Genomic DNA, 16,899 nt, shown 5'->3' with positions numbered 1-16,899 from the left:
ATGAACAAAACATCCATAGCTTCTTCCTTTTTATGTTAAGCCTTCAATAACTATAATTTTAAACATTCACTTAATCCTCCGAATTTTTTACACCAAGATACGGACGCAAATAAATGAGAGCTGCTAGGAAATCTTGGCTTCCTGAAAATGACGTTACCACCTGTTCATAATGGATTTCATTCCACAAAACTCCACTTCCATTTTTTTTTTTTCTTTCAAACGTAGTACTGTAAATCCTATTTTCCCATGATGGAGAACTACTGATGTACATTTGCTGTGATAGAAGTTGTCACTGCTGTTCGATAAGGGCTGACTTAGTCTGTTAACAAATCACTTGTAAGAATGTTACATATAAAATGGGATGTAGACTGGACTATATACACATCTCCTGATGCTGTTTATTCTGGAAAATATGAATGTTTGTATTTTATATTTGCAAACTTGAGCTGAAATAAATTACAATAACATTAAAACGTGTGAGTGTTTTATATTCTCAGATTGTGTGGTTTGCATGGAAATATTGTTTTGTGTTTTATGTCTTTTAGGGTTTGACAAGTATCATTTTTTTAATTTAAGGGCTTTAATTTTCTGCTTGAATAGTTACTGTGTTTGGTCTAGACAAAAATGTTCTGATGAAGATTAAACCACTTTCCTAAGAAGAAAAACACAAGTCAAGTGTTAAATACAAACATTTATATTCCAACTTCCTGGTTGAAAAACAGATACACAAATATTCACGTTCAGTATAAAATGTACATACAGTATTCATGTGCAGTAGTCTGTATGACAGACGCTATATGGACCAATGTTACACCCCAGATGGAATACCGTTTCTGTAGTTAATGCAACATGTTGACCCACTGATGAACTTATTTTGAACACATCTGCTTGTCTTGTTTGAATCAAAACAGTACACTTTCAAAAACAACATGCATTAATCATTTTTGGTTTGAAAAGTGATAAATGTGTTTTTGGAAAGGATTCATTATTTCTGTTACATCCTCTCACAGTACACCTGTGAGTGATCTGTACTACTGAATACACCGAGTATACAAAATGTTAGGACCATCTCCATAAAACTACAAAATCAGTTACAATCTGACTAAATGTGTTTGATATGTTTAAATCTGATGTGATGTTTTCCCTTATACAGAGAGAGTGGAGAAACGCAGCACTACGTAGAGGGTGTGGGTGAGAGCTGTGGTGCCAATATTCTGTAGACTCAGTGTGTGACATGAAGTACTGATGGCTTGTGTCTTTTCCGTGTAATTACTTCACACCGACTGACAGTTATCCAATCAGAAATCATTGTAACCACCAGAGCTGAGCCAACATTCATTCAAATACTTTTCATTGTATAGTGATGACCAACAAACTCTCTGACATATCTAAACTGTTGTAAAAATGGGGTAAACCATGTACTGTACATCTAGCACACAAAATCTTTTTCATTTCATTAAGTTGCATCGGCTATTTGACACGTCGTTAACGGGTGCTGACCCCATCATGGGAATGACAGTACACAGTGCATATACTGTATACGTCACCTTCAGGTCTGATGAGCGATCTTAGCGATTTTCTGCAACATCTCCTCTGACTCCAGCTGCTCCAGAGTCAACAGAGACAGACCCAACTGGTCCTCCTGGAGAGAGAGCGAGAGAAAATTATGAGAGATTATTAGGTTAGAGACAGGTAAGAAGTATGGGAACAAAAAGGTGAGTATGGTAATCACAGACTTCCTGGTCGACAACTTTCAGTGTCTTGCTGAGGACCTCTGGTTGATCATGCTGTTCACCGTGCAGCTCTAAGTGACTTAACATTGAATAGGGTAAAGTAGGAAGCTCCTACATGCTTAATTTGAAGCACAGATTTTACACTTGTGCGAGTCCTACCTGTCTGAAAGGCTGAGCCATCTGCCGCAGGAAGTGCTTGGACAGCTGGACGGCCTCGTCCACGGTGAGGTTCAGACTGCCGTCATTGATGTGTTCCTGTATCCAGCGAGGAAGCTTCCCACGTTTGTCTGCTCGGGCGTAACGCTGCGAATGGGAAAAGCAGTCATCACATACTGATTGATCTTCACTCGTGGGCAATAAACCGCCGACTGCTCTGGTGGAGCTGCTTTAAGGCTTCAAATTAGAAGAACGTGGTTGTAAGGTCAGCCGTGAAATGTGAAGCAAAATTATGCTAAGAATGTGTTTATAGGCATGTACAACAAGCAGGGTCATAGGACAAAATGTAGACTGGGCAGAAACATCACACACCTTGTCGGCGAAGATCATGAGTCCGTAGTCGGTCTTTCCTCTGATGGCTCTGCCCACACACTGGGCTGCGTGACGCATGGCATCAAACGTCAGAAAGTCATTCTCTCTGATCTGAAACTGATCCCGAAGGTACTCCAGACGAGCCTGAAACATCCGAGTCAGTGAGGGAGAAATATTGTCAAGCTATGAACAGAGAGAGGACCGTAAAACTGAACAGTCAGAATGAGGAATCGGACACAAGAACATCTGTGCTTGTTCCTTTTGACAACATGAATATTTTGCTAAAAGAAACAAATCCTAATACAAGTTATCACAGGTTAAATGAGATCAGTAAAGTAAATAAAATGAAATCAACATGACCAATTAACCATATTATATATTTTGTAACCGGTGAATCACTTATTTATGTTTCCAAGCTTTTCAGGACCTGAAAATAATGAAATATACACTCAGTTGCCAGTTTATTAGGTACACACTAAGCTAAAACTAATGCAGTTTACTACAACAGTCCTGCAAAAAAATCCTCCCTTAAACTGTTTTAGAGAGGTGTAGATTCCACTTTATGGTAATTTCGGAGGGTGTAGTTTGTGGTATAGTTGAACTGTATTGTGTTATATTGAGAGATACCCTCATTCTTATAAATGGGCTGATAAATCGGGCTGATCTAGTTTAATTAAATGAGTGTATGCTGCCAGTGTGATTGGTGTATTTAATCACCATTTGTTGTTTTTAAATGTGCTCTATAAATAAACTGACTTGGTTTAACACTGACCAGTCCTGTGGTTAGATGAAACGAAGATTTGGGCTGTGTCCAAAATCACTCCCTTGTTCATCATGCCCTACGCTAAATAGTTTGTTCTGTAGTGAGCAGCAAATTGAGATTTCCGACACTTATAAATCATCATCACTTTGTGTTATTGACAGGTGGAGAGTTGCACATCAGTACTTTTCTGAAATTGTGGTATCATTAGCAGAAAGTAGTGTATAAGCCATAAACCTTTTTTTTTTCCCCCTCATTATTATAGAGGACATTTTACACACAGTTCAGGCACTCAAAAAATAAACTGGCAGAGGGTAATTGTGAATTTAATAATAAGAGTGATTGATTTCAGACGCAGACATAGATAGTTCTGACCTTTAGGATGCGGCTCTGCGTGTAAACATAAGGCACTCCAAACATGATGACGGCCCGCCCAAAATGATGCACTGAACAGAACAAGATTCAAAGTTATTATGTTGAACAACAGAACATACTGTACACCCAATATAAGGCTTACTTTTTAGGTTTACTAAATCTTTATATCGTATATAACCATAAAGAAATCTGTTGCATACCAAAATCTATTCCTTCAGACACCTTTCCCCTGGCCACAGACAGGAGGATCGCTCCTCTGCCGTTCTCACATGCCTGAAGAGAAGAGACAGACAGCGAAAGGTCAGAGGTCAAAGGTCTGCAACCCACCACGACAACAGAAAGATAAAATATCGCCACGAGTTTGCTTTTATTCCTTTACAGCACTGCTGAAGCTAAATGGAACAATCACAGGCATTGTGTCATCCGTCTTTACCAACTTGACCTTCGTTTAGCACCTTGGCAGCTGTAAACTACAGAGATTTGTGACTTTCTTTTTTTTTTTTTTTTTTATAAAAAATAATACTTGGGGATGACAGGTGTCTCTCTGACCTCCTGGTATTTCTCCAGGGCCATGCTCGTCTCTGCAGCATCCGGAGTCTCAATGAAGATCAGCTTGTTTCTCTGGATATTCTCCAGGATACCCTGCAAACAAACATGTACAAAAACACACATAAGGAAACTGCGCTTCCTTTTATTTACAAAGAGATAATGCTCTATTCTGCTTTAAGAATAAAAGAAATTGTAAAAAAAATGCTTGCCGACACAAATACTATTCTGTTTCAATGATTATTATCGTTAGAAAGGGAGAAGATAAATTAGCATCCATGTTCAAAATAACTAGCGCAGTTGTGCATGTGTGCGTGTGTGTGTGTGTGTGTCAACACACTGACCTGTTCATACCAAGACGCCACTATATTCTCCATGTAGACGTAGCTGGTGAAGAATGCCACAATGCCATCGGGAACGATCGCAGACATCTCTAGAAGTAGGTTGCCATAATTACGAATCACAGCTGGGAACAAAATAAAAAAACATTAAATGGCATTATATTTCAACAAAGACTAATATGTTTTGTTTTCAGAACTGTTTGTGGATATTATGTTCTGAAAGCGAAATGTGTGCATATGCATGTCTTAGTTGCACTTTTCACCAAACACATTTTATTTTTATGTTGATATGATGATGTGATACTGCCTTTAGGACAATAAAGAATGACAGAGACAGTTCTACTAACCAAAGTCTTCTCTGGTCTCAAACTTTGAGCTCAGGGCCACCTGATCATTTCCCCTGCCAACAATCTATGTAAAAAACAAAACAGAGGAAGAAACAGATAAAAAATTTGAATTGTTGATTTTATGCAATAAAGGGTTTGAACTTGGTCAAAAATGCAGTTTTTAATGACACGATTTGTCAATTTGAGTCTTCGACTAGTTCCATAATTTCTCTTGCAATCCACCAGAGTGAGTGTGAGCGTGTTTTTGAACGTGTGTGTCTGAGGGTAGTTACACACCAGAGGACAGAGGCAGGTCCGTGCCAGCGTCATGGTGAAGGATGCCATGGTAACAGGGCGGAAGTCGAGGATTCGGGGATAGATGTCCAGCGGAGAGAGAGTCTAAAGTTGTTAAATAGAAGGACAGGAGAGTCAAAATGAGAGCAGGAATTCAGTTATCAGTGCACGTCTACAGTCATTTGTTTGGGGAACAAAGAATTGTGTAACAGAAAATAACTTTCCAGAATAAAAGAAGGAAAAGATATAATATTCAGGCCATCGGTGTGAATAAAAATGGTAATAATTCGCTACTAAGTGTGATACTTTAACACTTTAAACAAAGCAATCCATCAAAGTACAATGAAAAATGACAGCAACATTTACAAAATGACAGCAGGGAAATTCAGTCAAACATTACATGAATGAAACTAAAGGATTATACTGATTATGGAAAGTCTCCAGCTGTAACTGTTCAGCACTCTGCATACATAGCCTGAGATATTGGTTAAAATAGACAGCTCTTTTTAATTCTTGTTAATTACAGGACTGAAAACTGTAAACTGAGCCGAGATGAGAGAGACCGACTGGTGACTAACTAACCTACCCCCGAGGTGATGATGACCGACTGAAATCTTTGAAAAACAGGTTTGATGGCAATAGACGGGTCCATACAGCTGAAAGAGATACAAAGACAGAAAACAAAGATCAGAACAGTCATAACCTGGTGTTTCACTGTTCATATCGCACAGATTTAGTCCAGCATGGTCTCACGTTTGATCTACTGGAACATGTAATCAACTGTTGTCAACAAAATAGAGCTTACATCCAACAGAAATGTCTAATAGTCAAGTCTAAGCACGCCCTATCTCACAATGTTAATGTTACCACTTGAGGGGGCATTCACCGGAATTTTCCCATTTGGGAACTATTTTTTACGATTATTCCGACACAAATGCCTTAAATCGCAATGTTAACAAAAGTGAAAAATAATGCGTGTATCTGCCCTGTTATTCAGATCCGGTCCTCCTTGGTGGAGATAACAATAAAAGTTATAATTGTGAAAAGTAGTGTTAAAAATAACCGCTTTGTTGTTTTTTTTGGCCTTCAGAATGAGGCTTCTCGGTCTTTGTAGCTAAAATATCTTGAAACATTGGTCGGCTGCTCACAGAGGCAGTTCTCAGTTGTTGAACAGCTCCAAATTGAAGTCGGCAGATGGCAGAGAGTTTTTGTCCTAAAATGTGAAAACAGGTTTTTGAGGCCTGGAATCTCATCCCCTGGTTAAGAAGAACGGAGTTTGGTTCTGATCAATGGCCATTCATCTTGAGAACTACATTTAAGTGGTGCTGTTAAATGTAGGTCCAGTTTTTTATTCACATTTTAAGTGCTTATAATGCTACAAACACCTATACTATTTTTATTTTACAATCGTCAGTGGATTTGCTTGCGTTGAGAGACAACACCAAAGAGACATTAATCAATAATGCTTCTTGTGTTGACTTCGGGTCACAGTGACCCGTTTTCAATTTTTGTTTTATATCAGAAAATATGGGACGTACAAATAAGCGCTGAAATGTGTAGAAGAAAAATTTAACAATTGAAAACGTTGGAAAAAACAAAAACCATCTGTGAAAAAAAGGCGTCAAAAACTTTGAAAAAATAATGTTTGTTTCACGGTTGACAGGAAGACAACACAAGGGTTAAAAACCTTATTGATTCTACCCCACCTGAAGTGCAGCACAGGGTTGGCAATGGTTGGAGTTCTGTCTTCAAAGGGCTCAATGATTATTGTGAAACCTTCAGACAGACAGAGAGAGAGAGAGACAGAGAGAGAGAGAGAGAGAGAGAGAGAGAGAGAGAGAGAGAGAGAGAGAGAGAGAGAGAGAGAGAGAGAGAGAGAGAGAGAGAGAGAGAGAAACGTTTAATTAAGTTAAAATAAGGATTTCAAAACCGCCCAAACAAAGTTTTACTTAAAAACATCAACATCACAAAACATAATAATCTAAATCTTACTTCTACCACACATCTTACTGCAACTATAGTGTCTACCAATATATTTGATAAGTGTCTGGTTTCAGTACTTAAAGATGTACAGAAGTGTTTTAGTACCTTGGCTGTAGGTGCTGACCAGGGTAGCAAAGTTAGAGATGAGAGTAACAGCTGAGAAGTCTGCGATGTCAGCAATCTCCAGAGTTCGTAGTAGCGACTGTAAGCGCTCTGCACAAAACCTGAAGAGACACACAGAGGGATGGATACAAGATTATGGAGAGAAAAAGGTCTACATAAGGGTCTGAGGAAGCTGCTAAGGAAATGAGGGAACAAGAAAGTGAAGAAGTAATTAAAGGTGCTCTAAGCGATGTCACGCGTTTTTTAGGCTACAACATTTTTTGTCACATACAGCAAACATCTCCTCACTATCCGCTAGCTGCCTGTCCCCTGAACACACTGTAAAAAAACACGGTCTCTGTAGACAGCCCAGGCTCCACAAACGCCAACAAAAACAAACTGTGGCAACCTGCACCATCAAACATAAACAAACAAACAGTCTTCCAGCGTTCCAGCAAATAACCGACAAGAAGGAAGGATTTGGGAGTGGGAGTTGGGGGGTTAGTGTGCGGAAGCACAGAAAGGAGGGAGAGGGGACGGGATGAGGCTCTGCCTCGTTTTGTTTGAAAATACTTCGAACGTCAACAAGAAGTGCCGTCACCCGACATCGTTTAGAGCACCTTTAAGCAACTGAGGAAGAGACTGAGAAAGTAAAAGAGCAAGAAAGTAAGTGACTACATGATCACATCGCTGTCTAAAGCTTATGTCTGTCTGGAGAGTTTGTCAAGGTTATAAAAAAGGGTGGAGACTTAAGGTCCCATTTTGTAAAAAGTAAGATTTCCATTTGTTTTTTCTTCATGATAAATCAAGTCAAAGGCTATAAAAATACTGTGAAAGTATGAAAACGCTCAATTAACAGAGAAATGCAGAGAGTGTAGCCGACACTGACCTGAGAGGCTTGCGGTCGATGCAGACTTTGTCGAAGATGTCTTTGAGGAACTGCGGGGCGCTCTCCTGTACGACATGTTGGACCCTCAGACGGGACTTCAGATACTCCAGGAAACGTTTCAAGAAACCAACAAAGTGCTCTGCTGTGCGAATATTGCCAGGCACCGCCTCTGAGGGAAAGGGAGCAGAAAACAGCAATGTCAACTTTTTGGAGACCTAGTTTTGTGTTTTAATCTGAATCATCACTCTAAACTCGAAGGAATAAAACCAATAACAAGTTGATTTGACGGCCGTACCTTTCAGAATTTCATCTGGTAACACTGGATTTGCAAGGTAGACGTCGGTTTCCCTGGCAACATTAGCTTCCTTCAGTCCCTCCACCAATCGCCTGTACTCCATCTTCAGTTTAGCAGCGTCCGTCTCCTTTATCCTATCAGACAGCAGGGGAGGCGGAGCAGAGATGACATCAGGAAGTTGATGCACACCATGCAGAAATAATGGGCCCATCCCAATTCCACCATTCCTTACTTATCAAGGATACGGTTTAAATTAAACTGCAGTGGATTATTACCCAAAAGGCTTCATAATGTTTTTAATCAGAATGATTTTCCTTTTTATGACCTGTCATTTCTATTTTTAACACGTATAATGTTACAGGCAGGAAGAGGTCACATGTGATTCTAAAGAACAACCATGTGTCTGTGTTTAGTTTAATATGATATACAGAAAAGAGCAGGGAATCTCCATATTCGAGATGCTGAAAACAGCATTTCTGCATTTTTTTTTATGACAAATTCATTAATGGATCATCAAAATAGTTAATACTTTTGGTTACACTTTACTTGAAAGTATCTACATAAGAGTGACATGACACAGTCATGAACGTCTCATAAACATTATAAACAAGTCATAAACGTTTATGACATAAGTGTCATTCGTTTTTTTGTCATGACAAGTTATGGTTAGGGTTCATGTGTCATGACAGTGTCATGTCACTCTTATGTAGATACCTTCAAGTAAAGTGTTACCATACTTTTCTATCGATCGCCTAATCGATTTGTTGACTAATCGTGGCAGCGCTAGTTTCCTTGGGGGACTAAGATGTGGAGAAAAGACACCAGTAATGGAAACATAGATGAATTGAGATGCACTCAATGAGTTCAATGTTTCAGTCCACTTGCTGCAGACCTTTGCCTTTGCTCTTACTTTTGTATGGTGTTCTGAAGAGTGTCCACATTGGTATGGCAGCGGTCAAGTGTTCGCCTGGTGATGTTCACGCTCATGGAGTCGATGCACACATTGTCTGAGGAGACAGAAGACAGAGAGGTTTTGGGATGAAAAGACAAGAAGATGTGAAGAGCTTCTCCATGAGTCATCTTTAACTCTAGTAAGATGATGATGATGATGATGATGATGATGATGATGATAAAATGATCAGGTTTTCATTATTGTTAGACTGTGAGCTGCCTCACCTACTGGTATGCGAGTGTGGTGTCTAAGTTACTTTGTTTTCATATGTGTCCTTGAAGGTACCAAAGGATTCAGAGAACCGGGGCCAAGCACTTCCACAGGATAAAAGCCCAGCTTCTATTTACACGTTTTTGCCTTGGTTGGTTGCACTAAATCTTTATACGACACTCGTTCATCTCCTCACCTATATTATGTGCCTCATCAAACACCACTACAGAGTTCTTGGCCAGCTCTTTGGACACCAGGTCAGCTATCTTGGGGTCCAGCAGGTAGTGGTAGCTGTATACAACAATGTTTGCATGTAGGATCTGAGAGGAAATAAAGACAGAGAGAGAAAATTATTTAATAATATTACTACATTTCTCAGTAAAGAGTAACTGTTTCAACAGCGATCACCAATTCCTCTTGATGAGAAACTGTATACTTTATTGGAAGGTTTCTAACTAGGAGCATCTCTAATGTGCAGAATAGAAGTTTTCAATTAATAAAACAATCACTGAAAACTATCTGCCTTTACTACTATACTACTACTATAAATCCATCCAGTAATGGCTTTCCCAAAATATTAAGAAAGCCTTTCTGTTTTTTCACACCACGCTACACGTTTCATGCTTGCAGAAGTCTGTAGTGCAACGTACAGAGTAGCGTGCCAGATAATAAGGACACCAGCCTTTCCTCCTGCCGAAGTCCTTCAGGTCGTCGAGGTTGTAGATGCCAGCAGGAAGAGGCACCTGTCGTCCCACTGCATCAAACTCCTACAGACACAAACCAGAAGGACAGGGGGCGTCGTAACAAGAGCAGCAGACAGATACGAGCACACACACTAACGCTGACAACAAAGCAGGATGAATCACATCAACTCTGGTCGGACTAAATGGCGAGAACCCCGATTGTATCCGACATTTAACAGTGTCGTAGACTCTGCAGCCGTTGGGATTAGGGCTGGGCGATATGACAAAATATATAATGTTATGCATTTTAAAATGACAACACAACTTCACAAACTATACCCTCAAAAAAATAAATTTGACAGTGTCAACAAGAATGATCATCATAACCGTACTTAAGGCGGCATTTGTCATGGTATTGTTTATGTTTATGATACTGTGTCAACCTTCTCTAGGCTACAGTATAGGTACAACAAGCGCAAATTGGCAATAGCTGCGACCATGAGCGCGCGCGCACACACACACACACACACACACACACACACACACACACACACACACACACACACACACACACAGCCAAATTTCAGCCTCCTAGGGCAAAAACTGTGACCACCAAAGGGTGGGGAAATGTTTGTGGACATTATTGTTTGTGGACATTATTTTTAAGTAGGGCTGCACGTTATGACAACAACCAGCACGTTGCATTTTAAGCTCCTCTTTTTTCTGCTTGTGGAGAGCTACGTGACACATGAAACTATATTGATGAGGACCAGCGAGTTAAATCGGCCGTCCGAGAGTACACCAGGCAGACACACAGCTGACGACCTGCAGGTGGAGGCGCTGGAGACAGGCTCGGACACACCGCGGGCCGCTGTGGACTTGTGTCAGTCCCGCAAGCGGTTTCAGGAAAGTGGCTGCATGTGTCCGACAATGCACAAAACATCAACACTGGTACAAGCCTACAGCTGTCCGCGGACACGGAGTGCGGAAAGTGTGTCAGAGCCTCCCGGACGGGTGAACTGAGACTCCGTTTCCTGCTTGTCGGTCAACGGTTAATGATCGGTTAACATTTAATTTCATTGTGCTTCTTTCTTTTGGAAGGCTGGCTGCCAAAAATCAACACTTACTAGCTAATGAATTAGCCTGAGTTAAACGCTAGCTATCAGTAAACAGAAGGTAGTGGTTGTGTCTGGTGTGTGTGCCAGTGTTTGTGTGTGTTCGTGTCGGCCCACTCCCGCATTTGGTGACTGACGAGTGTTAATTTCGGACCCTGCACACGTGGTAGAATGTTTTTAAGGAGAAAGTAGGCCTATCAACAGAAATAAATTATCGAAATTATCGTCCTGGGAAAAATAGGTCGATAACAGCTTCAGAATTTCGATGTCGATACATTTTTGATTAATCGTCCAGCCCCATTTTTAAGTGTGTTAGTACACTCTTTCGACACTTACTTAGTATATTGTTAGGTATCAATGTAATGAGTGATATTATTTTGTAATGGGGTGCAGTCATTTATAATGTTTGTACACAAACTTTCCCTCAACCTACTTCCACTTTAGTTGAAAAGTACCAGCTAGTCTGAACTGGATGGATTTAGGGGACTTCTTACCTCATAGAAGCGACACACAGGCACGTCGGGGGTGCTGTGGCGTTGTGCGCGAATGTACGATGCCGTCAGACTGTGGCACTTCCCATCAACCTCCTTACCGAAGCGCAGAGCGCTCACCTGGAGAGAAGCAGACGAAGCATTTATTTAAGCCTTAAGACACAAAGAAGAACAGAAAGCTTAGTTCGGTTTCTAACATGTTAGCGTGTTCATGCTTTGCCCGTGTTGTGTGTGAGGTCCTGATCTGTCCTGTGCAGCAGCTGTTTGTACCTCCGGGTGGATGCAGAGGTTTTTTCTGGAGGAAAGAGCCAGAGCCAGGAAGTTGTTGCTCTCTCCAGTTTGCTTGGAATAAAACTCCATCAACTTCCTCAGCTCCTCCACGACCTGATCAGAAAGCAGATGAAATAAATGACAAAAGTTCAGATTTCTCTAAAGCATCTTTTCAATACTGTTTTAAATGTGTTTCTTCTTTCTTCTCTTCTTCTTTGAGAATGTGAATTCTGAGCAGTAGGGAAAGTTAGACATGATAAATAGTTGTTGCTAGGATTAAACCTCTATGTCCTCCTGAATTACACTTTTTACTTTATTCAGTTTGACATTAACTCACCTTCTCGATCTCGGGAACTGTTCTGGAGCAGTATATTAGCTTGGTCACTTCCAACGGAAAGGCCTGAAAGAGAGTGAAAAAGAGAGAGAGAGAGAGAGAGAGAGAGAGAGAGAGAGAGAGAGAGAGAGAGAGAGAGAGAGAGAGAGAGAGAGAGAGAGAGAGAGAGAGCCGAATATATTAGGGTGTAGAGCTGCAAAGATGAATCGATTATTCCATTAGTTGTCAACTGTTAAATAAATCTCTGACTATTTTGATAATCAGTTTGAGTCATTTTTTATGAAAAAAAAAACAAACAAAAAAAACCTCTGATTCCAGTTTCTTAAATGTGAATATTTTGTGAATACCTTCTTCTCTCCTCTGCGACAGTAAACTGAATATCTTTGAGTTGTGGACCAAACGAGACATCTGAGGACATCATCTTTGGTTTTTGGAAAAAACTGAACATTTCATAAACCAAACAACTAATCGATTAATCGGGGAAATAATCAACACATCTGTTGATTATTTTCCCTCATCAATCAACTATGAAAATAACTGTTCCTTGCAGCCCTAACACGGTGCACATGTGGCATTGGCCGTTGGGAAGCCACAGTGGAGCATAAGACAACAAACCCACCTTTTGGTAGGCAACGATGAGAGACAGCAGAGAGATGGTCTTCCCTGTTCCTGAAGGCATCTCCAGGACTCCATGACCCTGAACACAAACAGCATGGGATGACAAACAAACACACACAAAGTGGAGCTGTCCTGTGGCCGGGTTAGCTCAGTTGGTAGAGCAGGTGCACATATATAGAGGTTTACGCCTCGACGCAGCGGCCGCGGGTTTGACTCCAACCTGCGGCCCTTTGCTGCATGTCATTCCCCCTCTCTCTCTCCTTTCATCTGTCCTGTGGAAATAAAGGCCTAAAATGCCCAAAAAAAATAATCTTTAAGAAAAAAAAAAAGTGTAGCTGTCCTCTCTTTGATGGATTAGAAAACAAAAACTGACAACTATTTTAACTCTTTTAACCTGACTCGTACACGATACAGCACAGTAACACAAGAGGGGATTTTGTAGGAAAGACTAACTTTGGAAGATTCATGCTTGATTTAGAAAGTAACAAGTAACAAGTCCAGTAAAGAGAGGAGGATAGTTCATTAATTAAAAATACATTCGGGGGCATGTTAGCACTTTTAAGACAGAGGGAAAAAAATGTGAACATATCCTTTACTAGAGTACGTGCTAGGACAGCATGTGTACATGCTATCTTAACTTTGACAATTTATTGTGTTTTCATTTGTGTGCTTAATGCACTCGCCTCCCCAGCTACAACACTGCTTATAATTCCACTGAATTTACTGAATTTATCTGGTAGAATATGGCTGTGCAATTAAATCGGATTTTGATCGCGGCTCCTATCAATAACAAAAACAATGGAATCGAGAAAAAAACTATTATTTTGTACATTACATTTTGCAAGTAAACTTTTATTTTGTCTTATGTTCTGAAGGGAAATTCAAAAAGTTCAAAAATGGGAAAAAAATATTAAGGGAAATGTCACAGTTCAAGGTGTTTTCACAGTTGATTTGTTTCACTGTTGTTTTAAGTTCAATAAATGCAACATCTTTCATAAATAGTAATAAATAATAATGATGATTATAATATTGACCTTAATCGAGCAGCGCTGCTGTAGAATCAACTGAGAGACACATAAACACCACCCACCTTGGCGTCCAGAGTCCTCTTCAGCTCCAGCATATAGGAGTACTGCTCGGGATAGATGTAGTCATACGGGAAATACACCAGCAGACCCTCGATGTTGAGCCTGGAATAAAACAATAGTAACTGACTCCTCATCATCTGTGTGTAAAAGCACCGAAACGATGCTATGCTGCATTCACGTGCTCCTCGGATAGTCGTTTTCCCGACTTGGAAAGTCGTTCTTCCGACCTCGGTGTGTTCATGAGGCTCTAAGTCGTAATATGGGGGAAAAATATGAACGCTACAAAGAAGATGTGTTATATTTTATTGCTCAGAGTGTTTAATCAAAAGCCGTTTCCAGTATTTATTTCCAGTTTGAAGCTTTAAATTATTGATTCTGTCGCAAACTTGTTGCTGCCTCAGTACATTCCCTAAAACCACTAGACTGATCAGAGTACATGCTAGTTAAATAAATACAAGTGTAATAAATACCCCTTCTAACTAATATAGGTCACTCTATGTGGGCAGCAACTAACGGTTACAACCTAATCTCATATTACAAATTACTTATGAGTAAACAAGTACATCCAATACCTATAATAATACTTATAATAGCCTAATATAAAGTGTTTCGCCATTACTCTGACATTTAATTTTGTCCGTCATGTTACTGCCAAAGCGGAAAGTTGTGTAGCAAAAGTTTTTGCCGACTTTCCGAGTTGCTGTTACGACTTTAAGGAGGTGAACTCCCACTGGGGAAGTCAGCTTTCCGATTATTCCAACACCACATGAATGCAGCACACAGCAGCTACAACTAGACAAGCTAAGCTAAAGTGAAGCTGGATCGATAACTCACAGCTAATTTACGTACACAAACACTGACTTTAAGAGGATGACCTGAATAAAATGCAGGTGTCAATATCATGCTTACTGTTTCCTTAGCTAAATGTTGCCAACTGCAACGTTAGGAAATGTTAATGTAATACTTGATGCAATCAAGCTAGCACTCCACAGCGCTGTGGAGAAAGCTAGCTAGCTAGCTCTGGCAACAACAATCCACATTTGTCTACAAGGACCGTTTTTTTCTTTTCTGTTTTAGTAGAAACACTCACTTCATTTTTGTAAAACGTGTAGCAGCCGCTCCTCTTCTTTGTATGTCACTTTTGCTGTTTTGATATTGTCATTTATAACTTTAGTGTTTGTGAAAACACCAAACAGACTGCATTGATGCGCCGACGCAGACTCTTCTGCTTCTCCTTCTATGATTGTTGGCAGTTTAAACGCATGCGCATTACCGCCGCCCACAGGATGAAGAATACATTACTTAAATAACTATTTACAGAATCAGAATCAGAAATACTTTAATAATCCCAGGGGGAAATTATTATTGTTACTGTTACAAACTCCAGATATACAAACAACATATATTATACAGACAACATATATATTAAAAACAAATACACAAATTTACAGTAGAGATATATATATATATATATATATATAAGATCAAATGTACAGCATTAATGTGCAAAGAGTGCAAAAAAAAAAGAAATTCCAGAAAGTAACAGATAAACCTGTAGCATGTAGGAACCACAGACTGTACACAAATAAAAATAAACATAATAATAATACAACAAACACTCTCACCCTGGACTCAACATCTTTAAATTATCTGATCCATAACTGCACTACAACTTAGTATACTTTGTATAAATATATGTACAGTAAAAATCTCCCACTTTTTATGTAGGTGTTGCATATTGTTGATAATTATCGGTTGTTTTTTTGCTCTTTATTGTTTTTGCTGTAACAGTAAACATTTATCGCTCCGATTGATTATATGGACTACCCTGGTCGATGACGTGACCCTCGCTTTGCACGTCATAGCGGCTGACCTGTATTTTATAACTAACATGAGAATTTCATGACCATTTCTGTACATTTCTAATTGCTTGTTTTGTTACTGTATTTTGAAAGGGTTCACCGGAAATGCTGCTGTGCTATCTATCATCTTTGCATTGACGCAAATTTTACTAATTTAATGTGTTGCAGTTCCACACTATGACCACCAGAGGGCGCAGCTAGACCGACATCATAGACTGTATAATATACACAGACCGACATTCGAGAGGTGACCAGAAGTGGTATTGATTGAGGAGCCTTACTGCCCTCTAGTGGCGACAATGAGAAACTGCAACATATTAAATTAATCAAATCAGCGTCATTGCAAGCATTAGAGCACATATTAATCATGTCCGGTGATTTCAAAATAAAGGGACAAACTCAAACAATCAGATCTAAATTCTGTATTATATTATATGTATGATATATATGTATTCCAAATATACATCATGTATTTTCTACTGCTTCAAATATTTGATTATTTTATTATATTTTATATGTCCTTTTACATTTACTAGGCTACTTACTGTGTTTTCTAATGAAGTGTTTTCACATGATTGTAGTTCTATAACCGGAGTGATAATATATATCTGGAATATATATATTCCATATTCTTCAGTGGGGACAATACAGGTATTTATAAAGCCTTGCACCATGTAATGCACACATACTGTATAAACAATGTACTGCAATGTATTAATAATCATTAGTTTTTACTGTTTTACTCCACTACAACTACACTCCAATAGCAACAAGACAGACGCTTATGTAACATGATACAACATAATTCTAGATAAAAACATTTTAAATGACATTTTAAACGTTTTTAAAATAAAATAAAATGAAATAAAATACACACGGATGTTATTATGCACTGTGACCACTTGAGAGCACTGAACACTGGAGCTGTGTCAAAAACTAGTTTTAAGTGGAGTTGAAAGATCCTCATTCCTCGAGGCAGGAATAAGAGCTTTGAGAAGGCCTTCACGAAGGAGGGCCAGAACAACTACTGGTTTAAGCGAGGAGCGAGGAGATATCAAATAAGAGACTTGAGAAGCAGCCCAATTCTCTATTTGATATCTCCTT

At 39.5% G+C, this 16,899-nt stretch overlaps 1 protein-coding gene across 1 annotated transcript; it reads right to left on the bottom strand.

Annotated features, from left to right (window-relative positions):
* Window positions 1-676: 676 nt before the first annotated feature.
* Window positions 677-15,194, bottom strand: ercc2 (excision repair cross-complementation group 2). Its single transcript, XM_031304176.2, has 23 exons — window positions 15,024-15,194; window positions 13,936-14,035; window positions 12,847-12,924; window positions 12,231-12,293; window positions 11,894-12,007; window positions 11,627-11,743; window positions 9,985-10,101; window positions 9,531-9,654; window positions 9,083-9,179; window positions 8,173-8,306; window positions 7,878-8,046; window positions 6,992-7,110; window positions 6,610-6,679; window positions 5,490-5,559; window positions 4,907-5,008; window positions 4,631-4,694; window positions 4,287-4,408; window positions 3,946-4,038; window positions 3,597-3,669; window positions 3,397-3,467; window positions 2,262-2,405; window positions 1,893-2,036; window positions 677-1,642 (listed from the first exon to the last, which is right to left on the bottom strand). The coding sequence occupies exons 1-23, from the start codon at window positions 15,026-15,028 to the stop codon at window positions 1,550-1,552; spliced, it is 2,283 nt and encodes a 760-aa protein (XP_031160036.1). The 5' UTR covers window positions 15,029-15,194; the 3' UTR covers window positions 677-1,549.
* Between the last annotated feature and the right edge of the window lie 1,705 nt (window positions 15,195-16,899).

This window comes from Sander lucioperca, chromosome 5 (assembly GCF_008315115.2).
Source record: "Sander lucioperca isolate FBNREF2018 chromosome 5, SLUC_FBN_1.2, whole genome shotgun sequence".
Taxonomy (NCBI): Eukaryota; Metazoa; Chordata; class Actinopteri; order Perciformes; family Percidae; genus Sander; species Sander lucioperca.
This window is presented reverse-complemented; position numbering and strand designations above follow the sequence as displayed.